Consider the following 23,906-nt stretch of genomic DNA (forward strand, 5'->3'; position numbering starts at 1 on the left):
CAAAAAAAAAAGAGAGAGAGAGAGAGGGAGAGACTGAGCGACTGAGCGCTAGCAGAGCCTGGGGGTGTAGGGCACAGCGTTTGTACAGAAAATCAGCTCCACCGCGCGCAGATGCGCCCGGGAACGCGGTTCAGTTCATGAGATTTTTATTTTTTATTGTTTCATCCTTTTAAAATTTCCTTTCCAAAGGGTTTTTATCCAGGGGAACAGTTCAAGTCCGGTTTCCCGATACAACACGAGCCTGTCCCCGCCGACCACACTTTTAAATATATCCCCCTACCCTTTCTCTGGATTACGAGGCGTCCCTGTGCGCGCACCGAGTCTACCTTAAGACTCGAGGGTGCACGGGCGGGGCTCTCCGCGTGTGCGTGCCCTGTGGCATCCGAGGGAGAAGGTTGATACACACGCAAGACCACACACCCGGCCTGTCGGACTGGGTCTGAGTTTCCACGCGCGCTTGCCTACACCGAGGGCGGGACTGGTCGACTGCCCCAAGTCGGGAGAGCCTGGGGGCACGCAAGGGGCAAGGTCCTTGACTCCGCAACACGTCGGCCGGGGACGTGCGTGTATCCGTAAGCGGCGGAAACACGTGTGACGGGATAGGCCTCGGGTCGAACGACCCCTAATCCCTCCGACCCCCAAGCTCAACTCCACAATCTAAGAGGCCTGGGGACTTCCGGAATCCGGTGTGAATCAGGGGCACAACTCGGGCAGCAGGGACTCTGTAGCAGATCTTCAGAGAGGCCTCCGGAGGCTACAAGGGGAGGGGCATGGAGGAGAGTCAAGGATCCGGCTGTCCCCACCCCACACCCCCGCAACCGAGACCACACCGATCCGCCCTTGGCTTCTCAGCCAATCCCTGACCCTCTGGGCATAAGCCCCACCCCCTGATATTGCTACTCTCTCACAACGCTGGGCCACGCCCCTACAGACAATTGCATGCAGCCCCACCCCCGCACTCCAAGCCCTGCCCCCGGTGATAAGCCCCAAATTCCAAGTCCCGCCCCTAGACCTACGCCCCTCCTCCGACAGTGCCCTCCCCCTCATCGCCCCGCCCCTTGATAGAAGCCCTCCCAGTACCTTGAGTACGGGGGTGGAGGTGCGTCGTGCACACCAGAGGCTGCTAGCGCCTGCTCGTAGGTGGGGAGGCCTGGGGGTAGGAGTGGAGGTGCAGGTAGGGGCGTTGGAGGGCTCAGAGGGCTGAGGAGTCCGGCCCTGGGGACAGAAAAGGTGCAGTTAGCAGGAGGAACCTACAGGATAGAGAGGAAACAGACTAGGAAACACAGGGGGACGAAGGATTGACCAGAGGAAAGGAGGGTCACCTTCAGCCTATCCCTACATGCAGAAAAGCTCCTGAACAGGTGTACATGGACAAGCAGACACAAATCCAAAACTACAGATGCAGGCTGTCATTCAGACACTGAAACACACCAGATACAGGCAGAGTAATAGAGAAACTGCCTGCAGAGAGGTAGGTAAGTAGACACACACAGAAACAGAACTCAGCAGATCCAGAGAGACACTGGATCACAAATTTCCCAGATAACTCATCCTAAACACCCCCCAAAACCCAGTATACTTCTACAACTTAGGACACTTAGATATCCTCTGAGACCCTGCTAGTGAGAAAGACACACCTAGACAACTTACAGCACACACAACACATGCTGCACCCTGTCACCATGGAAACTGACATGCCATAGACAACCATGGCTCACAAGCTGCACAAAAACAGTCTCATCACGTACAATATTGGAGTGATAATCTCACAGAAACCTGGTACCCAAAGATAGGCAGGCAGCAAATGTTGACAGAACTCCTACTACTAGCCTGACAGCTGCCCGAACTAGACCCGAGCCAGCTGACAGACATGTTCTCCATGTGCCTGTCTCTACGTTTCTATTATCAGTGCCATCCTGCCCCCAACTTCTTAGGTCAAATCTCTCTCTGTCCCCTGTTCTCTTCCCCTGGCCCCTCCCTCCTGAAGCCCCCTTACTCTTGGGAAGAAGATTGCTGACTTTGGCTCCTGCCCTGGCTCTGTCGGTAATGCAGATACCAAAAGACTCCCAGGCCAGCCAAGACAATTATCAGGATGCCGGAGGTCAGCCCCACCGCCAGGCCTGCTATGTCCACTCGTCCATGTCCTGTGGATAGAGGGAGCCACTGCTTCAGAGACTGCTGACCACTCCAATATCCAAATCGCCCCACCCCTACTTCACAGGTTGTGAACACCCTGTGAGCTCAAATGCATAAAAGCCTGTGATAACTTCATCTGGGATTTAAAAAAGGGGAATTAAATCCCTATGACAACATAGACCCTGCTTGGATATGGGTTATCCTGGTCCCCACAACCTCCCATATGATCCATCTGTTCAGTGAGCAGTTGACACATTGAAGATAGGGTACAGAGCTCAGGTGGCTTTAAGAGGCCCCTACACTGAGCATTGCCATATTTAGCCAATAATAATATAGGACACCCAGTTAAATGTGAAATTTAGATACACAACAGATAAGTTTCAGTATAAGACTACCCAATGGGCTGGGGTGTAGCTCAGTGGTAGAGCACGTTCAAGACCCTTGGTTCCATCCCCAGCACTACATAAAAAGGAATAAAATAAAGTTATTGTGTCCAACTACAACTAAAAAATAAATATTAAAAAAAAAGAATATCCAGGGGCTGGGGATGTGGCTCAAGTGGTAGCGCCTGAGGCACTGGGTGCAATTCTCAGCACCACATAAAAAATAAAATAAAGATATTGTGTCCACCTAAAACTAAAAAACAATTTAAAAAAAAAAGAATATCCAATGCAGTATTTAGGATACACTTATACTTTTAAAACTATTCATTGTATATCTTAAGTTTAAATTTAACTGTTGCAGGAAGCACGGGAGTCAGGGGGAGGTGGGGTTCCTATATTTTATCTGGCAATTCTGCCTGCTCTGGAATGCAACCCCTTCTACCAACCAGGCCACCGAGAAGTAAGGCCTCAACTCTAAAGGAAGAACAAAATCTACAGGAAGGTTTCCGAGTTTACCAGACAAGCTAGGAAGCGTTCACTTCATAGAGAAATTTAGGGAACACTTCCTAATAATTATGTGTCCAAAACTCACATGGACCTGTTGCTAATCTGAGGGAGCACAGGGAGACCTCTTTTGTGAGGCTTTGCTGGCACTTACTTCTGGGGGCAGTTTTATTGACAGTGGGGGCTGGAGGGGCTTCCTTCAAACTAAATCACTGGGACTTTTTGACTTCCTTAAGAAAACCCTGCACTGAGAAGGCAGGTCCTTCCAATTCAAGCAGGTTTCAGGTAGATTCAAGGAACCACTAGACCTCCCCAGTACAGTAGCAAAGGAGTTACCTCCCCTAGCAACCAGGCTCCAATGTGAGGACTCCAGCCCAGGCCTAGGGCCTGTTGCTAAGGTGCATTCACCTTAGCAACCAGGCCACCAGGGGGTGGGGCATCTGGTACCCAGAGGGGGATCCTCCAGTGGGCAGGAAGCCTTGGGTCCTCCAGCTAGGCGCAGTTGCTAGGGAGAAGGCCGCCTTAGCAACCAGGCCACTGAAGCTGGGCTGGGGTTGTGGGGGAGGGGAAGCCAGCCAGGTAGTGCTTCAGGCTTCCTCAGTCTGGCCTGACCAGGCCCCGTTGCTAAGGAGCAGCCCCCCTTAGCAACAGCTGCAGCCAAGATGGGGCCTCAGAACTCAGAAAAGGGGCCGGGGGTGGGTAAACTGGACAGGTAAGGATGGCCAAGCCTCCTGCTCTGCCCATGTTGCTAAGGAGCAGCCCCCCCTAGTAACCAGCAAACCCCAAAGGGGCTGGGGCTCAGTGCACTTGCCCCTCTAATGAGCTCCAGGGCTAAGCTCTTCCCTCCATGGCATGTTCCCTTTCCTGGAGACATGGGGCCTCCCCTGAAAGCTAATAGGGTATGTGTGGTGAGTCTCAGACAGGGGCTACAGTGTCAAGGGAGGGGTCTCCTTAATAAGGGTGAGGGCAGCTAATTCTTTTGCCTAATTTCCCATTACTTTGGCTTCCATGGGAAGGGGCTGCCTGGAACAAAAGGTTTCAGCCGGAACTCACCTCCTTTGCCATTGTAGATGTAACTCTCCCAAAAGCGGTCCTTGAGGGGTAGGGGTGGAGAAGAAGGAGGGAAGACAGCAAATCAAGTGGGGGATCCACAACACCCCAAAACTAGTCCACCTTGCTAAGACCCGCAGGAGGAGGAAGTTGAGGGCCAGGACCTCCCACCTCCACCATGGAGAAGACAAAGGGCCCCAAACTCCAGTCCCCTTCACCCCCAGCCCTCACCGTCAGAGTATTGTCCTCAAAGTACTCCCTGGCCTCTTCCCAGGAACACTTTTCCTCATTACACTCCCGCTCCAGGTTAGCTGGTGTGAACAGCTCAAAGTCCCAGTGATTGGCTCTTGGAATCCGCCTGTGGCTACCCAGGAAACTCTGGGCCTCTGTGGAATCCAAGAAGAAGTCTGGTCCTAAAGAAGAGCATAGGGCCCAGTGGTAGGGTGCGGCCGTGCACATGTGAGGCACTGAGTTTGAGCCCCAGAGAAGAAGGAGGGAAGAAACAAGAAAGAAAAAGAAAAATAGAGAGTCCCTAGAGCTGCAGACATAAGATGAGGTCTTCTGGGAGAAGGGGCTGGGAAGGGGCTTTGACGCCCGGGTTTGAGGTAAGACGGGCTGGTTTTCCATTCTGGGGCAAGGAAGAGTGGACCAGCAGCAGGGTTCCTGGGTCCGGCCTCGGCACACAGCTTCTTCCCCCAGTACTCACTTTGGTCTTGCTTTCCATTGGGTGAGTTATCCAGGCAGGTTGTCAATCCCATACAGAGCAGCAGCAGAGAAGGGTGGCCCTTCATATTTTGTGGACACTTGGAACAAAGTACAGTATAGATGACAGGTGCCTCAGTCCCTGGGGAATGAGGCAGGATTTCTCTTCCTGGACTCGTCATGCATGAAAGTAAGAACTGGCACTTAGCTAGCCCGCATTCTGCGGACCTGTATCAACTCATTTTAATTCTCAAAGCAGTCCTATTATTATCCCATTTTATAGATGAGCAAACCAAGGCCCAGAGAGGTAAAATAACACCCATAGTCATACAGTTTGCAAATGTCAGAGCCAGTATTTGGAGGAAGGCCGAGTTCCTCTAGAGATAAGCACAGGAGTGCTTGTCCTCCACTGTGTCCGCAGCACCCAACTGGTTTTGGCACCTAGTAGGTGCTCATAAACAGGTCCGGTGGTGATCAGTTCCGTCTTTCTTCGCAATTTCCACCTACACTTTCCTTTGCCCATTGCCACATCCACTCACAGAGATCAAAGACTACAGGAGTGGAAGGGTTCTGTATTTTGGAGTTAGAGGGCATGAGAAAACAGGGGCTCTGGACTCCTGGGTCTGGGGGTCCCAAACTTCTGGGCCTCAAAGTGGTGGAGAGCAAGAAAACCAGGGTCTTCAAACCAGGTTCTGCCTCTAGGAATATTCACTTACCTGCCCAGACCTGTGAGCACTGCCCCTCCTCCTTAATCGGGATCTCTTCAGCCAGCTGTAGCCAGAGGTGAAAAGGGGTAGGGGAGAGGGGCGGGGGGAGGGAGAAGGGGTACTTGGTTCCCGGTAACCAGACTCGGTTTCTAGCAGAGAGGCGGGGCTTGTGATTACCTGCCCTGGGCGGGACTCAGGTTAGGGACAAAGTATTTAAAGGGACCTTAGGACAAAGGGCCTAAGGGCCAGAGCTCCTTAGAGACCTCCCCAATACCCTTGGGCATTTAGGGGACTGGGTTTGCATCGACTCCTCCCACACCCCCACCCCCACTCCCGACCCCTTAGGGGTCGGCTAGCCGGTGGGAACCTGCCTGGCTGAGCTAGGGAAATAAATGTTTGGTTCTCCAGATACCTAGAATTGACAGAAACGATATGTCTTGGTCCCTGGTATAGTCGGGCGATACCGCAATAAATCACTATTTTCTGAGGATGACTTCAATGGCTTTGACTTACGATGTCTTTATTGCTATATCTATAAAATGGGAACAGAGGTGTTCTCACTTCTCTACCTGTTAAGCTATAGCATGAAAAATAAATACTATATTTGGGGATGTAGGCATCCCAATCTCAAGGAGAGGTGGTTAGTCCTTGAAATCTGGCTTGGAGAGTTTCAAAAGCATTGGAATTAAAATAGGAAATCGTCCGCTCTAGGAAATGCCTAGTATATATAAAGCGTTCGCCATAGTCGCGCCAGTTTCACTAACCGGAACCTTCGAGTTGTCTCTCAGGTTTCCGGAGGGAGGAAGAGAAAAAAGAAAGGACTTACCCAGCTAGTAGAGGCACCCCCGTCGCTAGGGGCACCTTTACTTCCGGTATCTGCGGCCGGGCGGAAGTAGGTGGAACAGAGTGAGAAAACAGCACTTCTTTCCGGTGTAGGGGCACAGTCGGAGCGACTCGACGACTCGGCGTCGATTGTGAGGTGAGTTCTAGGAGTTGGAGGGATAATGTTGCTGCGGTCCTTCTCGGACTATCTCCCTGGGTTTCTAAGGGAGACAGGGGCAATATTTCGAATTCTCGATTCGCTGTCATAACTCGAGCTCTCCCGACGATCCAAGCTGGAGGCTGAACTACATCTTCCAGCATCCTCTGGAAGTAGCCAGCTCTCATTCGGGCAGTTTGGCGGTTGTTGGCGATGGGTCGGAGGTCCCAGTGGAAGGAGGAGCTGGGATTCCCGGGGCTCTGAGAAGTGGGAGTCGAGGAAGGAGGCCTCACTAGGGTGAGGAGGGCGAGCGGGCAGTAGTGGATTGTGCAGTCCACCTGCGGTTGCCTTCTCTGTACCCCTGTGACAGTCTCTTCCCTCTCGAGGTTGGTGTAGGGGTTAACTTTTTCTTTTGTGGAGCTTTGGGATCAGACAGTCCTTGGTTTGCATCCTAACTGTGCTGTCGATTCGGTGTGAATTTGGACCTTGAAGGATCGGTATTAATATTTTGTTATGAGAATGTTCAAGATCCCCCCGCCCCAATACTGAATCCACGGGCGCTCTTCTGCCGAACTAGTCTCCCAGACCTTTTTTTTTTTTTTTTTTTTTTTTTTCATTTTGTTTTTGCGGTGCTCTACCACTGAGCCACACCCCTAGCCCTTTTACTGTTTATTTTGAGACAGTAAAATTGTGGAAAGTGGCCTTGAACTTGCGATTCTCCGACCTCAGCCTTTCCCGTAGCTGGGATTACAGTGTGGGCCACCTTGTCAGGCTTAAATCTCTCAAATGTAGAACAGCCAGCCCCCTCTTCGCTCCACCGTTTTGGTTTTTTTACCCCCTTGGTGTAACTGAAACAGTTATTCTGTTGGGTCATCTCACCATCAGAATTTGGGTTTTTTTTGTTTCATTTCTTTTTCTTTTTTATATTTTATTTTATTACTTTTATTATTATTTTGTACTGAGGACTGAAGCCAGGGATGCTCTACCGCTGAACTACATCACGTTTCATTTTGAAACAGGGTCTTACTAAGTTGCTGAGTCTGGCTTCCAACTTGCCATCCTTCTAGCTTCCCCAGTCGCTGTAATTACAGGGGTGCACCACATCGCCTGGCTCTTTCTTTTTTTAGTTGTAGTTGGACACAATACCTCTATTGCGTTTGTTTATTTTTATGTGATGCTGAGGATCGAACCCAGGACCCCCTCATGTGGGAGGCTACCATGCTCTACTGCTGAGCCACAACCCCAGTCCCGCACCTGGCTCTTTTTGCTTCTTTAGAGTTTCATTTCACTAGTTCCACCATCTAATCGTCAGCTAACTACAGTCTGTAGGGCCAACTCAAATCCAGCCAACCATCTGTTTTTTTTTTTTTTTTTTTAATCAGCTTTAGTGGAATAACATTAATGTAACACAGTTCACCCATTTAACGTGTACACAGTTCAGTGGTTTTTAGCATGTTCAGAGTTGTGCAACTGTCACCATTATCACTTTTATAATATTTTCATCATCCCCAAAAGAAATCTCATTCCACATTTTTTCCCAGTTCTTTCCACTCCACCCCCACCTCTGCCTTAGGCAGCTGCTAATCTCCATTCTATCTCTGTGGATTTCTCTAATCTGCATATTTCACTTAAATGCATACAATATGTGTTCTGTGGGTTTCTTTTACCTGGCATCTGTTTCAAGGTTCTCCAGTGTTGTAACATATAGCAGTACTTCATTCTTTTTATGGTTGAATAATATTTCACTGTAAAGGATAGACCACATTGTCTCCATCAGTTGACAGAGAGTTTCCTCTTTGGGGCTATTATGAATAATGATGCTGTCAGAATTTTTTGTGCAAGTTTTTATGTGGACATACATTTTCCCCTCTGTTAGAAGTGGGATTGCTGGGTAAATACTGACCGTTTAAGGGTTTGAGGAACTTGCAAAGTGGCTGCACCCCTTTTCATTCCCATGGTGATTTGTGAGGGTTCCAATTTCCATATTCTCACCAACACTAATTACTATCTGTCATTTTGGTCATGCTGTACTCATCCTAACGGGGTGTAAATTGGTATCTCAGTGTGGTTTTTATTGTAATTGCTTAATGACTAATGATATTAAAGTCTTTTCATGTGTGTTATTGGCCATTGTGATCTTCTTTGGAGAAATGTCTGTTCTAATCCTTTGTCCATTTTATTTTTTCTTTTAATATTTTTTAGGAGCTAGGGTTGCAGCTCAGTAGTAGCATGCTTGTGTAGCATGCGTGAGGCACTGGGTCCAATTCTCAGCACCACATACAAATAAATAAAAATAAATAAAAGGCCTATTAACAACTAAAAAATTGTTTTTAAATATATTTTAGTTGTAGATGGATATGATACCTATGTTTTATTAATTTTTATGTGGTGTTGAGGATGGAACCCAGTGCCTCACACAGGCTAGGCAAGTGTTCTACTGCTGAGTTACAAGCCCAGCCCCCTTTGCCCATTTTAAAACTGACTTGTCTTTTGTCTTTATACTTTCTTTTTTGGGCATGAAAGATTGAATTCAGGGGTGCTCTACCACTGAGAGCATCACCAGCCCTTTGTATTTTTTATTTTGAGACACTCTTGCTAAGTTCCCCAGCTGGCCTCAAATTTGTCATCCTGCCCCAGCCTCCAGAGTAGCTGGGATTTATAGGCGTGCACCAGAACACCTATTTGGTCTACAACATTCTTGGGAGAAAGTATATAGTATTTTTTAGGTTCTTGAAGGACTTCTGACCCCACCATTAAAGAGCCACTGGTTAGACATTCTTTTCAGGAAAAGGTGGTTAGGAGATAATCTGGGTAATTCAAACACCAGCTGGCCAAGCATGATGTTAAGAAATTAGTACCAGGGGCTGGGAATGTGGCTCAGGCGGTAGCGCGCTCGCCTGGCATGCGTGCGGCCCGGGTTCGATCCTCAGCACCACATACCAACAAAGATGTTGTGTCCGCCGAGAACTAAAAAATAAATATTAAAAATTCTCTCTCTCTCTCTCTCTCTCTCTCTCTCTCTCTCTCTCTCTCTCTCCTCTCTCACTCTCTCTTTAAAAAAAAAAAAAGAAATTAGTACCATGTTTGTATATTTTGGGCATATTGTTAAGAAGTTCTGTCTTAGCACCTTGCTGTTCACGGTGGCCAGTACAACAGCCACTAGGTCCTAAGAGACTGGAGCATTTTGATATGTAGCTACTTTGACCAGTGAGCTAAATTTTAGGGGCTGGGGTTGTGGCTCAGCGGTAGAGTGCTCGTCTAGCATGTGCGAGGCTCTGGGTTCAATCCTCAGCACCACATGAAAATAAAATAAAGGTATTGTGTCCAACTACAACTAAAACAAAATATTTAAAAACAAACAAAAAAACTCTTCAGAATCTAAACACCAATATTTGGTTCAATTATTGAAAAACTTTTAAGTATGGAACAATCAGGGTGTGGGAATCAATGTTTGCAATTCAATTTATGAAATCTAAATGTAGGTCATTTACTGAAACTGGGTGCAGTGGTACACACCTGTGATCCCAGTGGCTCAGAGTATGAGGCAGGAGAATCACAAGTTCAAAGCCAGCCTCAGCAACTTAGCAAGGTCCTAAGCAACTTAGCAAGACCCTGTCTCAAAATAAAAACTAAAAGCTAGGCACGATGGCGCAGGCCTGTAATCCCAGCTCAGGAGGCTGAGGCAGGAGGAGTTCAAAGCCAGCCTCAGCAAAAGCGGGGCGCTAAGTAACTCAGTGAGACCCTGTCTCTAAATAAAATACAAAAAAAGGCTGGGGATGTGGCTCAGTGGTGAGTGTCTCTGAATTCAATCCCTAGTACCAAAAATAATAATAAAAAATAAAAGTAAAAAAATAAATAATAAAAACGTTAGCGATGTGGCTCAGTGGTTAAGAGCTCCTGGGTTCAATCCCTGGTTACCACCCCCACCTCCTGCCCCCCCCCCCAAAAAAAAATAGTATCTCCAGTGAAAATTTAGCATCTGAATTAGTAGTGCTGAAAGAGTAGAATATACCCTGGATCTTGAAGACTGAGTCAAGGAAGAAATAGATTGGCCTTTATTTTTAGAATGGGACCTCCTGGTGGCCTGTACCTGGTTAAGAGGGCAGCCCCAGGGCTGAGATTGTGGCTCAGCAGTAGAACGCTCGCCTAGCACGTGCTGGGGGGACCTGGGTTCGATCCTCAGCACTATATAAAAATGAATGGAATAAAGGTATTGTGTCCAGCTATAGCTAAAAAATAAATATTAAAAAGGGGGGGGGGTTGGCAGCCCCAGAGCCTGGGGTTTGAATCCCAGCTCTGCCATTTCCCAGCTGGTGGCTTCTGTGTGCCTGTGGCCTCCCTGTAAAGTGGGGGCGATGCTACATAATAATTGATGTTATTGTGGGTCCTGCTCTTTTGGCTGTTTCCTCTGAAATGTTGGTGACAGCAGATGGCAGTAGTTCTGTTTTCTATTTTGAAATTGGCCTGACTGAGGAGACAAAAGAATGTAGGAGTGGAAACTCAGTTTCTGGAGTTTCCCCTAAATCCTGCCCTGCTGCCTGGCAGCCCCGTCTACCCTTGGCTAGGGAGTCTCTCCCTTTTTTATCTCAGGAACTTCAGAATCACGAAGGACTTCTAAGAGCTTCAGGTTATGTGAGTTGTGTCAACCAATATTTGCCATATCAGAAAATAAAATAAAATAGATACTTTTAAAAGTTGTTGGTGCTGGAGTGCATACCCTGTGTTGGGCATGGTGGCACACACCTGTAATCCCAGTGACTCAGGAGGCCCACATAGGAAGAGTACAGGTTTGCAGCCAGCCTCAGCAACTTAGTGAGGCCCTAAGCAATTCAGCAAGACCCTGTCTTAATAAAAAGGGCTTGGGGCTCGGGTTATGGCTCAGTGTCAGAGCACTTGCCTGGCATGTGTGAGGCCCTGGGTTTGATCCTCAGCACCACATAGATAGATAGATGGATGAATGTATTGTGTCCATCTACAACTTAAAAAAATGAAAAAATATAAAAAGGGTTGAAGATGTGGCTCAGTGGGTGTCTCTGATAAAATACTTGGTACCAAAAAAAAATGAACAGTTCAATGGGTTTTATTTATTTATTTATTTATTTATTTTTTGAAGAGAGTGAGAGAGGAGAGAGGAGAGAGAGAGAGAGAGAGAGAGAGAATTTTCAATATTTATTTTTTAGTTGGCGGACACAACATCCCCGTTGGTATGCGGTGCTGAGGATCGAACCCGGGCCGCACGCATGCCAGGTGAGCGTGCCACCGCCTGAGCCACATCCCCAGCCCCTCAATGGGTTTTAGTATATTGGCTGTATTGTATACCCCTATCTGTTTCTAGAACATTTACATCACCCCCAAAATAAACCCTGTGCCTACCAGCAGTCACTCTGCATTCCTCTCCTTACCCCCCAGCCTGTGGTGCCACTAATCCACCTTCTGTCTCTTTGACTTGGCTTATTCTGGATACTCCTTGTCAGTGAAATTGTACACTATATGACCTTTTGTGCCTGGTTTCTTTCCATTGGCATAAGAAAAGAACTTTTTTTACTCTGGAGGCTAAGGCAGAAAGATCACAAGTTCGAGGCCAACCTGGACAACTTAGCAAGTCTCCATCTGTAAATAAAAAATACAAGGGGCTGGGGAGGTGACTCAGTGATAGAGTACCCCTGGGTTCAATCCCCAATCCTGGGGGGAAGGAAGAAAAAAGACCTTTAAAACCCAAGACAGAATGCACATAGCACATTCAGTTAGCCACCGGAGCAACGACATTCTTACATAGCTCACAGCCTCCGGAAAACTCTGCTGTATAGGTGTGAGAGAATAAGGAGAATAAAGGTAAATAATGTTTAGTAATATGAAAAAGTAGTTTTGTGGATTCCCTGAAAATATCTTAGGGGCCTTGGGGTCCCTGAGCCTTACTTTGAGAACTACTGACCTAGGCAAATGGTTCCCCTTCTAAGGCTCGGGTGGCCCATTGGCAAAGTGGAGATGCTGATGGGACTGTTTGACGGGTGGTTGAGGTTAGATAATTGATGACAGCAGGGACTTGAAGGGTTGACACGTGTTCAGGGGTCAAGCCTGTCCCTGGTGTTCATTCTCATACCAACCATGAAAGTTAAAAAGGCTCCTCTCTCAGGTCCTCCTACTCATGGAGGGAACATTCCCCATCCACACGGAAACCTCTGTTCCTGGCCACATAACACCCAGCCAGCTCATCTCTGGGAAAGCAGGGTGCCCAGTGCCAAATACCACAGAGGGTCAAGGCAGTTGACAACTAAGAATAGAGCGGGGAATTTGTCCATGAGGTCAACACGACCTTCATGAGTGGCAGTTGGGGGGCTGGGGCGGAAGCCAGGGGGCTGGGCCTGGGGAGTGGGTGGCACATAAGCAAGGGGAGGTGGCAGGTGCTGGCCACTTACTGGGAGGCTTAGGGCCTGGGAAGTCAGAGGAGAGGCCTGGCTTGTATAGTCAGTTTTTCTATAACAAATATTTTAAAAACATGAACTTATTCCAATGCAGTTGGTATATTAGGAGCAATTTGAGCATAAAAAAATTCACATTTGCTTCCATGCATCCATGAGAAAGAGATTAGGTGGATTCAGAACACTACATACAGAGGAAACGAGTGTAGGAATACACAAAGCACACATAATGCGTTTTCCAGAAACATCTACCACTACCTCCGTTCCCTACATATGTTAGGAACCACATCCATCCACAGCTGTAATAGAACTTTCCATCAGGTTTCAGAGAACCCTCTTCCACCACCTCATAACAACTCATAGGATGTCCCCTTCGTTGCCTGTTTCCATGGAAAACCACATGCCTTTGTCAAGGTCAAGTGCCATGTTTTTTGGAGTGCTTATGGATTGATTAACCATTTCATGCCCGTAAAACCACTCACCTCTGTCTTTTTAGCCTCCTGTGTCTTTCAGCATCCTGGACAATTTACAAGTGCCGTGCCACACCCCATATCCTCTATGCACCCCATGATTTGCACTGCAAGTTTTGCATATTGCTGTGAAAGAACATGGCATTATAGTAGGACTGACTATTCCAGATGAGTCCCTTGTGGATTGGAGGCATTACAGTGTCTTCTTGTCTGTCCTGGATGCCACATTTTCCATAGTATAATTTACACCGACAGGGCACAGCTTGGGGGTGTTCACAGGAAATGCAGTGGTGGAGCCGCGAGGTCAGTGGAGCTGCGAGGTTGAGGTTGTTGGAGGCGAGTTAGCCTGTCAGTCTGCATGGAGAGTGATGGGCCAATTCATTTATTTATTTATGGTTCCGGGGATAGAACTCGGGGCCTCCCACCTGATGGGCAAGTCCTCTACTCCTGAGGCACACCAGCAACAAACGATCATCAAATGTTAAATGTACATGCCTTTTGAGCCTATGACTCCACTTTTAAGAATTTATCCTAAATGAGCTAGGCATGAGGCAGGAGGATCATAAATTTGAGGCCAGGCTTAGCAGTTTAGTGAAACCCTGCCTCAAAATTAAAAAAAAATAAAAAGGTCTGGGGATGTTACTCAGTGGTAAAGCATTCCTGAGTTCAATCCTTGGTACCACAAAGGTAAGTAGGTAGGTGGTAGATAGATGGATAGATAGAATTTATCCTAAATGTAACCTTGCATGCATCCTAGATGACATTAGATACAAGGCTATGTGTTGCAGATGCTCAAGTCTATCCACAGGTGTTAAATCAAGGGGGAGCATCATATTAGGACAACATGGTAGCCACAGTGCAGAACCAGAACATGCTTGATGGGCCCCTGGAGAGGAGCAGGGTCCCCCCCACCCCCAGTTAATTTCTTTCTAGAACAAATACAAGGAAGAAAAGAAAACAACCATATAGTCAGTGGCTTTTCAAAGTGAACACACCCATGCCACCTGCAGCCAAATCTAGAAAGAGAGCAAGCTTTCATAGGGCTGCCTGGAGGCCCCTCCCAGCCACTTCCGCTCCCCAAAGGAACCTAGTTTCTAAAGACAACATTACTTTTTTTTTGGTACTAGGGATTGAACCCAAGGGTGCTTTATCACTGAGTCGCATCCTCAGCCCTTTTAATTTTTTATTTTGAGGCAGGGTCTTACTAAGTTGCTTAGGGCCTCACCAAGTTGCTGAGGCTGGCACTGAACTCACGATCCTCCTGCCTTAGCCACTACATCCAGCCCATAATTACTTTTGTGAGTTGTTGAACTCCATATACATGGAATCATATAGTAAATTTTCTTTTGTGTCTGGCTTCTCTCACCCACATGGTATTTATGAGATTCAGCCTGACAGTAGGTTGTTTGCTGTCATTGCTGGGTGTTCCCATTATGTGATTGTGCCCCAGTTCCTTTAATCCATATGCTCAGGCATTTGAGTATTTTCTAGTTTATCAGCAGTTCCAAATAATGCACTCTAGGATGTGTCTTGTGGGAGACAGATGCTCTTCTGTAGGGAAGTAGGAGAGGCGTTGGTAGCTTGTAGGGTGGCATATGTTTGACATTAGTAGGCATTGACATTTCATTTTCAAAGTGGTTGTACCAGTCTGCTCTCCCCACAGCAGGGAAGTATTGCAGTATCATACCTCACATAGCTTCTGGAAAATTCCACTGTACTACTCTCAAGAGAATGAGAATGAAAAAGGCAAATAATGTCTTGATGCTATTATGATAAGAATTTTGCCTCTCAGACTCCCTAGGAATGTCTTGAGGGCCCACAGGGGTCTTAAGACCACACTTAGAGAACTACTGATCTGGAAGAAATTTTGTTTCTTCTTTTTCTTTTCTTTCTTTCTTTTTTGATACTTGGAATGGAATCCAGGGGCAGTTTATCACTGAGCTAACTGAGCCACATCCCCAATCCATCCTTTTTCCTCCCCTTATTTATTTTTGTTGTTGTAGATGGACAGCATGCCTTTGTTTATTTTTATGTTGTGCTAAGGATGGATCCTATTGCCCCAAACGTGCTAGGCAAGCCCTCTGCCACTGACCTATAGCCTTTCCACCCCTTTTGTTTTGTTTTGTTTGGGGGGTACCATGGATTGAATTCAGGGGTGCTCGACCTCTGAGCCACATCCCAGCTCTATTTTGTATTTTATTTAGAGGCAGGGTCTCACTGAGCTGCTTAGGGCCTTGCTAAATTGCTGAGGCTGGCTTTTAACTGGTGATCCTCCTGCCTCAGCCTCCCAAGTCACTCTAATTACAGGCATGTGCCTCTACACCTGCGTAGAAGAATATTTTGACTGAGAACCTAAGGATCATGTGAATAAAAATAAATTTTCTGTTTCCCCACTCCCGCAGTAGAGACTGAGCCCCAGGGGTGCTCTTCTACTGAACCACATCCCCAGTCCTTTTTAAAAAAATTTTTTTAGTTGTAGTTGGATACAATACCCTTACTTCATTAATTTATTTTTATGTGGTGCTGAGGATCGAACTCAGTACCTCGCACGTGCTAGGCAAGTACTCTACTGCTGAGCCACAATCTCCAGCCCCCCAGCCCTTTTTTTTCCAATATTTTTTTTTAGTTGTAGATGGACACAATACCTTATTTTGTTTATTTTTATTTTTTTGTGGTGCTGCTGCTGATCGAACCCTGTGCCTCACGCATGCTAGGCAAGTGCTCTGCCACTGAGCTACAACCCCAGCCCTTCCACGGCCCTTTTTATATTTTATTTTGAGACAGGGTCTCACTAAGTTGCTTAGAGCATCACTTAATTGCTGAGGCTGGCTTTGAACTTACAATCCTCTTGCCTCAGCCTCCTGAACTGTTGGAATTACAGGTATGTACCACCATACCTGGCTTGATTTTTAAATTTTGAGACAGGGTCTCACGACGTTGCTGAGACTGGCCTTGAACTTGTAGTCCTCCTGCCTCAGTGTTCAGAGTTTCTGGGATTACAGGTGTGTGCTGCTATATTCAGCTCCTATTCATATTTTTTGTTGCAGAGAAATAACAAGGTAATCACTAAAATATTTTTGAGCACATAGATATATAACTTTGGGTTAAAGTGAGTGACAGGGAAAGAAGTGGGATTAAAAATGCAAGTTGAGGGAGTTCATCTTTTAAAAAAAAAATGGGTTAGGGGTGGCGGAATGCTGGGTTTGTGGCTCAGTGGTAGAGTGCTCGCCATGAGGCACTGGGTTCACTCCTCAGCACCACATAGCAATAAAGATACTGTGTTCACCTAAGACTAAAAAATGGGTTCCCTGCCTCACACTATATTAAAAATTAACTGAAAACAGAACAGAAACCTAAGTGTAAAAGCTAAGTCTACAAACTCCTGGAAGAACATAAAGGAATAAACTGCATAATCTTGGCTCATGCAACATCTTCTTAGATACACCACCAAAAACATAAGCAACAAATAAAAAATTAGGTAGTTGTTCTTCATAAAAATTAAAAACTTGCCAGGCACAGTGGCACATGCTTGTAATTCCAGTGACTCTAGAGACTGAGGCAAGAGGATTGCAAATTCAAAGTCAAACTGAGCAACTTAGAACTTGTCTCAGAATTAAAAAAGCCGGGGCTGCTGGGAGTATAGCTTGAGGGTAGGGTGCCTTTCTGGGTTCCATCTCCAGTATAGTTAAAAAAAAAAAAGTTTTTGTCACACACCATCAAGAAACTGAAAAAGCAGGGCCTGTGTTGTGGCTCAGTGGTAAAGCACTTGCCTCACATGTGTGAGGCACTGAGTTCGATCCTCAGCACCACATAAAAATAAATAAAGGTACTGTGTGTTCATCTACAACTGAAAAATATTAAAAAAAAGAAACTGAAAAAACAACATAATAGAGAAAATATTTGTAAATCAGAGCTGACAAAGGACTTATATTCAGCATGTATGTCAAGAAATCTTATAATTCAGCAATAAAAAAGGCAAGTAGCCTGATATAAAAATGGACAAAGGATTTGAATAGACATTTCTTTATATGTAGCCCGTCATCACTGAGCACGTGAAGAGGTGCTCAGCACCAAGTCTCCTCAGGCAGAGCCCCACTCCGACCTGCTCTCAGACCCATCATCCTCCATCCATTCATCACTGGCTAGTGGACTGGTGGACAGTAATGGGGCCAAGCGCTGAGACTAGTGCCTTGGCCACAATTGAGTCCATAAAGATGGGAGTGGGAGGCAGGTGGAGTGGGCTTATGGAGCCACAGGGGCTTACCAGCGATGGGCCCCTTACCTACTTAGACTGAAGTGAAGTCTACCTTGGTGTCTGTCTTTATTTTTTATTTTGAGACAGGTTGCCACTCAGTTGCTGAGGCTGAGGCTGGCCTTCAGCTTGCGATCCTCCTGCCTCAGCCTTCCAAGTAGCTGGGTTCCAAGTGTATGCACTGCACCCAGTTGATGTCTTTTTTAAAAATGTGAATGGCACAGCTAGGCCACCTGGTCTGCACCTCTTCCCACCTCCAAACAAATAATTCTTTTGTCATTAAAGGTTATGTTAGGGTGAGTTCAGGTGAGTGTGGGTGGGCTTCCTGGAGGAGGCACCGTGACCGTATGTACCAGCTTTCCCATCCAAGGGGGAGATCAGCTCTGAGGGCCACAAAGGCGGCCTGAGTGTGAGCAGCATCCAGTCAGCACAGCCTTACTACTGTCACTTCCTCCCCAGGATGACACGGCATGGCAAGAACTGCACGGCGGGGGCCGTCTACACCTACCATGAGAAGAAGAAGGACACAGGTACTGAGCTGGGGGCCTGTCACCTTCTCAGTCTGCGCCCCTGATTTTGCCACTGAGCATCCTGCGAGCGCCCTTCCCCCCACACCAGGCACTTGATGGTCATGACGACCTGAGTGACAGCCTCCCTGGCCCAGTGTCCCTGGAGGCACTCACAGGATTTATGCATTCCTCCCAATCTTCGGTTGTGAGAGGCCGCACCTGTTATGGCCTGTCCAAGGGGGTTGGACGCAGCAGTGCAGGCACTGGGTCACGGCACAGCATGGGACTCAGCACAAGCTGTCAGCCATGGGGCCTGTTTCGCCTCTGGGAACCAGCACTTTCCCTCAGGCTGTGCAGCCGCAGCCTGATGCTGACATCAGCTCTTGACCACCTTTCAGCCCAGGATGGAGGTGCCGGGCCTGTTTGGCTCACTCCTGCCTGCCCCAGGCTCTCTGGTGGCGCTCTCTCCTCTGGCACTGGGGAGGCGCATGTCTCTTGTCTCTGCCTCTCCATCACTGTCCAAATCTATCCCCAGCGGCGTCGGGCTATGGGACGCAGAACATTCGACTGAGCCGGGACGCTGTGAAGGACTTTGACTGCTGCTGCCTGTCTCTGCAGCCCTGCCATGATCCTGTGGTGACGTGAGCTGGGGACAAGGGTGGGAGGGTAAGGGAACCAGGCAGAGGGGGCTTCACGCATGGGTCTAGCTGCCCACACGGCCAGGGCGCCCTGGGCGAGCCCCACAGCCTCTCAGCGCCCCAGTGTCCTCATGTGAGGCGTGGGCTGATCCTGGTCCTGTTTCATGTATTTATGACCTTGACCACTGCCTGGCCACGAGGAGGGCTCTGGTACAGGCAGCAAGGCAGTGGTTTCAGCAAGGCAACAGGTTCTGACAAAGATAAAGAGAGCCGATCGTGGCTCAGGGTTCCAAGGCCACCTTTAGGTTCAGTTATTCCCTAAAGGAACTAACAGAACTCATCAAACCTGTCAGATCCACAGTGACAGTTCGTTAGGGTGAAAGGCGGCAGACTACCACAAGCAATAGGAATAGGCACCTGGGGTGTCCAGACAGAGCTTGCGCGCATCCTGTGCAAGTCGGGTGGCCAATGCTAATCCTCCTGTGAGCTGTGTGTGATGACACTTGGGGCATCACCAACCAAGGAAGCTCCCCTGGCCTTGGTGTCCAGGGTTTTGATTGCAGTTGGTTGCACAGACATGGCTGATGGCCAGCTGGCAGACCTTGGCCTCCAGCCACTCTGAAGGTCAAGATGACACCCCATGGCCCACGGTCCCCAGATAAATAGAGACACCCTTATCAGGTAGGACATTATAGGAGCTTAGAGAAGCTCCCAGGAGCCTGTCAAAGACCAGTCCTTTCTTTGGAATTCAGAAGGTCTGGGCAGCCCAGGCCTGCCGGGTTCACCCTCGATGGCACAAGACTTTCCCCTCCAAGCTACAGATGCTCCAAAGCCACGAGAATCAGTAGCGTGGACTAGTGTAAGAATTTACCTCAGAAGTGGGGCACAACCATAATCCCAGCGCTTACAGAGGCTGAGGAAGGAGGATCACAAGTTCAAGGCCAGCCTGGGAAAATTAACAAGACCCCTTCTCAAAATAAAAATAAAAAGGACTGGGGACATATCTCAGTGCTCGAAGCCCTAAGGCCAATCCCCAGTACCATTAAAAAAAAAAAAAAAAAAGGAGAATTTATCTCAGAGAACTGAACTGAGCCAAATACTGTACTGTAGGACCAACAGGGCAGGGAATTAATGTTGGATGGGTGCTTATTGGGCCTTGGCCATATGACTGGGCCAGGTCCCTGGACTCTCATCCTCCCTCTCTCTGCAGCCCAGATGGCTACCTGTATGAGCGGGAGGCGATCCTGGAGTACATTCTGCACCAGAAGAAGGAGATCGCCAGGCAAATGAAGGTGTTGGGGATGGGGAGAAAGGGAAACAGGTGGGTGGGTGATATTGACTCTGGGCTCATGGCAGAGCCACTCTGGGCCTTCTGGTCTCAGTTCCTTCCCCCAGGGCCACTGCCTGTGCTGTCCTGCTGCTCAGTATGCTATGCCCCTCCCCCTCCTGGTGAAAACTTCCCGCTCTCCGGATTTAAATCCCAGACACAGCTGACTCTAACCTTCCCCTGGTCCCCGGCCTTCTGGGTCTGACCTGGTCACCTCTTCTTTAGTTATAGCTGCAGTTTACATGTGCTTTCTCGTGTGTGCTGATGTCCCCCACTAGACTCAGGCTCCAGGGGTAAAGAGCAAGTTTGTCCCCATTGAGGCTGTGGGTGCTTAGTGAAGACTTGCTAAGTGGGTGGATGTCACCTTTTCACTGTGGGCCTGGGTTTCATCATCTGTAAAACAGGTGGACAGGGCCATCAGAGGAGCCTGCAGAGTGCATGGGGGGTGAAAACAGATGCAAATCCTCAGAGCAGAGAGCCAGGGCCAGCCTTCCATGGACAGAGCCACTTGGTGGTGGGAGGGGTCCTTTTTTCACCATAGTTGAGGCATGGTGGGTCTGTACCCTTCCTCCCCCTCCCTCGTTTTCTGAGAGTCAGGTTGATGCTGTACGTACACAGTACCACTGAGCTACATTTCTGGTCCCCTCGTGGAACTTTCTGTCTCAAATGGCTCCCTCCGCACCCATGTCCCCCCACACAGCCCTGTTCCTGACCAGGTTTTCCCTTACGGTGACCATATTGGAAGCCCTGCTGGCACCAGGCACCATCCTTGTAATTGCAGTGATTCTGGAGACTGAGGCAGAGGACCACAAGTTCAAGGCCAGCCTGGACAACTTAGACCTTATTTCACAGTTAAAAAAAAAAAAAAGCTGGGGATGTAGCTCAATGGTAGAGCACCCCAGGTTCAGTCTACAGCACCAAAAACAAGAAGGAAAACAGGCTTGAAGCCTGGAGAGGTCACGGCAGGCCACAGGGTGACAAAGATGGGGTTTGAGCCCCAGCATTCAAGCTCTAGCCAGGCTTGACCATTGACCACTCTGCCGTCAGGGGACAAAGACAACACTAAGCCCCAAACTGGCCAAGTGGGAAATGACCTAATTGTCCCACAGTAGGGGAGGGACAAGCAAGTGTGTTGGGCCATGTGCAGTACAGGACAGCCTGGGGAAGGTGCACTGGGGCAGTGGCTAACCTCTGCCAGAGTGGCCACTATGTGGGTCTCAGTTTACCCACTATGAAGGGGACCCCTACTCCCCTGGGTGGCCTGTGAATACTTGATGCTTGGTTCACTCCCTTCTGGTCTCTAGGCCTACGAGAAGCAGAGAGGCGCAAAGCGAGAGGAGCAGAAAAAGCTGCAGCGAGCAGCAGCCCAGGACCAAGTCCGCGGCTTCCTGGAGAAGGAGGCAGCCATCGTGAGCCGGCCCCTCAACCCTTTCACTTCTAAGGTCATCGCAGGGACTGGCCCAGGTGACAGGAAGTGGGCTTGCAAATGGGTAGGGGCCCCGCAGGCCTAGTGCTTCCCGCGGTACCCATCCGAGCCTCTCCCTCCCCCACAGATGATACCCAACCTGGGCCCAGCGTGGGTCCCCCCAGCAAAGACAAGGACAAAGCGCTACCCAGCTTCTGGATCCCGTCGCTGACTCCCGAGGCCAAGGCCACCAAACTGGAGAAGCCAGTGAGCTCCCTCAGTGTTGCGGAGGTCCCCACCTATCCTCGCAGGCTCCTTGTCATCTCGCCACCAGCCCCCTGCTAACGCTGCCTGCCTCCATCCCTGCAGTCGCGAATCGTGACCTGCCCCATGTCAGGGAAGCCTCTGCGCATGTCGGACCTGACGCCTGTGCGTTTCACACCACTCGATGACTCGGTGGACCGCGTGGGGCTCATCACGCGCAGCGAGCGCTACGTGTGCGCAGTGACCCGTGACAGCTTGAGCAATGCCACACCGTGTGCCGTGCTGAGGCCCTCGTGAGTCTCCTGACTGGGAGGAAGTAGAGTGGGCTTAAGGGGCGTGGCTCTTGGGTTGACCTAGGCACCTTCCTTGCAGTGGAGCAGTGGTCACCCTTGAGTGTGTGGAGAAGCTGATTCGGAAGGACATGGTGGACCCCGTGAATGGTGACAAGCTTACCGAGCGCGACATCATTGTGCTCCAGCGGGTGAGCTGACTGCCCCCTCTTCCACTCCCCTTCCCCTTCTTCCCAGGCCCTGCCTCTTGCCTTTCCACACACCCCTCCCTCCCTTAGAACTCTGCCCAGTCTCCCTCGGTCCCAACTCCACCCACCTGTGTTCTTCAGCCAGGCTCCTGGGTGCTTGGCTCTCCCACGCCCAATCTCCCTGCTGGCTGTACTTCACCTTGATCGATTTTGGAACCCCAGTGCCACCTGGAGCCTGTGGTTAACCTGGGCCACCTCCATCTGACCCTTCTCCCCACCTTTTTCAGGGTGGCACAGGATTCGCGGGCTCCGGAGTGAAGCTGCAGGCCGAGAAGTCCCGGCCTGTGATGCAGGCCTAGCCCGGTGGGAAACCTAATAAAGCGCTGGGTGCACTTGGACACGTGGTCTTCATTTGCATCAGAGGGGGGTACCTGAGGAAGCAGGCCACCTGCGACCTGGAAAATGCAGGCTGAGAATGTGGAATGTTTTGTCACAATGACTTACTAAGCACTGATACCTCCTGTGGTTATAATCCCAGCTACTCAGGAGGCTGAGGCAAGAGGATCGTAAGTTCAAGGCCAGCTTTGGCAACTAGTGCCCTGTCTTAATAAAAAGGGCTGGGGATGTAGCTCAGTTCTAACTGAGTTCAATCTCCAGTACCACAAACAGCAAATTCTGAATTGGATGCAAAAGCATAGCATTAAAATCAGTGGAGATGGCCAGAAGTCAGAGTCTGAACTGGGACCATGTGAGAGCACCACTTTAGTAAGTCCAATAGAAATCCCTTGGGTCCTTTGTCAATACACCACCCCTGTCCCAGCTTCTGACAGGTTTAAAGCACATGCGATGTGCAGGAAGAGCCTTCTCGAGTGAAGTGTGTTGACGTTCAAAGGAGCCAAGGCCCTGTAAGAGGGCCCACGTCCTTCAGTCTAGAAAATGTGGCCTGACCACACCTTCCCTCACACTTGACTGCTGAAGGATTGGAAGGAAGAGGAAACTGCAAGTGCAAAGGCCCAGAGGCAGTGAAGTACTGTGCGGGTTGAAGCCTGGGGAGGAAAAGGGAGAGGGTGGAGGTGAGCAGAGTCATGGACCTGGCCTGGTGGAGTTCAGGCTTGGCCCAGGAGGGCTGTGACCCTTAAAGCTTTGTTTTTGGAAACATTAACAAAAGTGATCCCTGAGTAGTATGGAAAACTGGAACATGCAGTCAAGTGAAATTTTTATAAAGTTAAAGAACATTCCTGCCTCAGAGCAGTACCTGGGTCTTGTGCTTCCAGTCTCCCAGATTGTCAACCTGGCAAGAGGGCAAAGCACAGTCTGTTTGGTGAACAGCCTACTTTCCACTTCAGCAAATGGTCTTTATCACTCCGGTGTCCTTACATGATTCACAGGACCAGGATGCCATCTGAAACCGAGGGAGTGTCCTTGACTGCTGTTTGGTCAAGGCTTGGCCCATGAGGGACAGGGGCAGTGCATCTGACTGCAGGGAAAGGTTTTAGCAGGAGGGCAGTGGTGTTATCCTTGCGCCCTGGGCCGCCACCCAGGCCTGCTGTTGGCACCCAGCGACACTTCAGAACCTCTAGGTCCCTGAGGGCCCTCACTCCCGACTCCTGGGGCCCCAGCCCCTGGAAACTGGCTCAGTTCCTGCCATGGAACTGGGCCTCTCAGTCGAGTCCCATTGAAACC

At 49.0% G+C, this 23,906-nt stretch overlaps 2 protein-coding genes across 4 annotated transcripts; one reads left to right on the plus strand and one right to left on the minus strand.

Annotated features, from left to right (window-relative positions):
• Positions 1-191: 191 nt before the first annotated feature.
• On the minus strand, positions 192-6,456 carry Prrg2 (proline rich and Gla domain 2). 3 transcript variants are annotated; one of them, XM_026406414.2, is made up of 8 exons: positions 6,309-6,456; positions 5,492-5,546; positions 4,780-4,944; positions 4,305-4,486; positions 4,077-4,116; positions 1,997-2,144; positions 1,081-1,215; positions 192-754 (listed from the first exon to the last, which is right to left on the minus strand). In XM_026406414.2, the coding sequence occupies exons 3-8, from the start codon at positions 4,862-4,864 to the stop codon at positions 736-738; spliced, it is 609 nt and encodes a 202-aa protein (XP_026262199.1). In that variant the 5' UTR covers positions 4,865-4,944; positions 5,492-5,546; positions 6,309-6,456; the 3' UTR covers positions 192-735. The 3 variants fall into 3 exon arrangements, with proteins under 3 accessions (XP_026262199.1, XP_026262198.1, XP_026262197.1); XM_026406413.2 differs by having other exon boundaries at positions 4,780-4,876; positions 6,309-6,313; XM_026406412.2 differs by lacking the exon at positions 6,309-6,456 and having other exon boundaries at positions 4,780-4,876; positions 5,492-5,608.
• Positions 6,379-22,621, plus strand: Nosip (nitric oxide synthase interacting protein). The gene is made up of 9 exons (XM_026406411.2): positions 6,379-6,461; positions 18,062-18,132; positions 18,647-18,752; positions 19,960-20,041; positions 21,381-21,540; positions 21,630-21,748; positions 21,851-22,038; positions 22,118-22,226; positions 22,511-22,621. The coding sequence occupies exons 2-9, from the start codon at positions 18,063-18,065 to the stop codon at positions 22,580-22,582; spliced, it is 906 nt and encodes a 301-aa protein (XP_026262196.1). The 5' UTR covers positions 6,379-6,461; position 18,062; the 3' UTR covers positions 22,583-22,621.
• The last annotated feature ends 1,285 nt before the right edge of the window (positions 22,622-23,906 follow it).

The sequence above is a fragment of the Urocitellus parryii genome, chromosome 15, assembly GCF_045843805.1.
Source record: "Urocitellus parryii isolate mUroPar1 chromosome 15, mUroPar1.hap1, whole genome shotgun sequence".
NCBI classification, from domain to species: domain Eukaryota; kingdom Metazoa; phylum Chordata; class Mammalia; order Rodentia; family Sciuridae; genus Urocitellus; species Urocitellus parryii.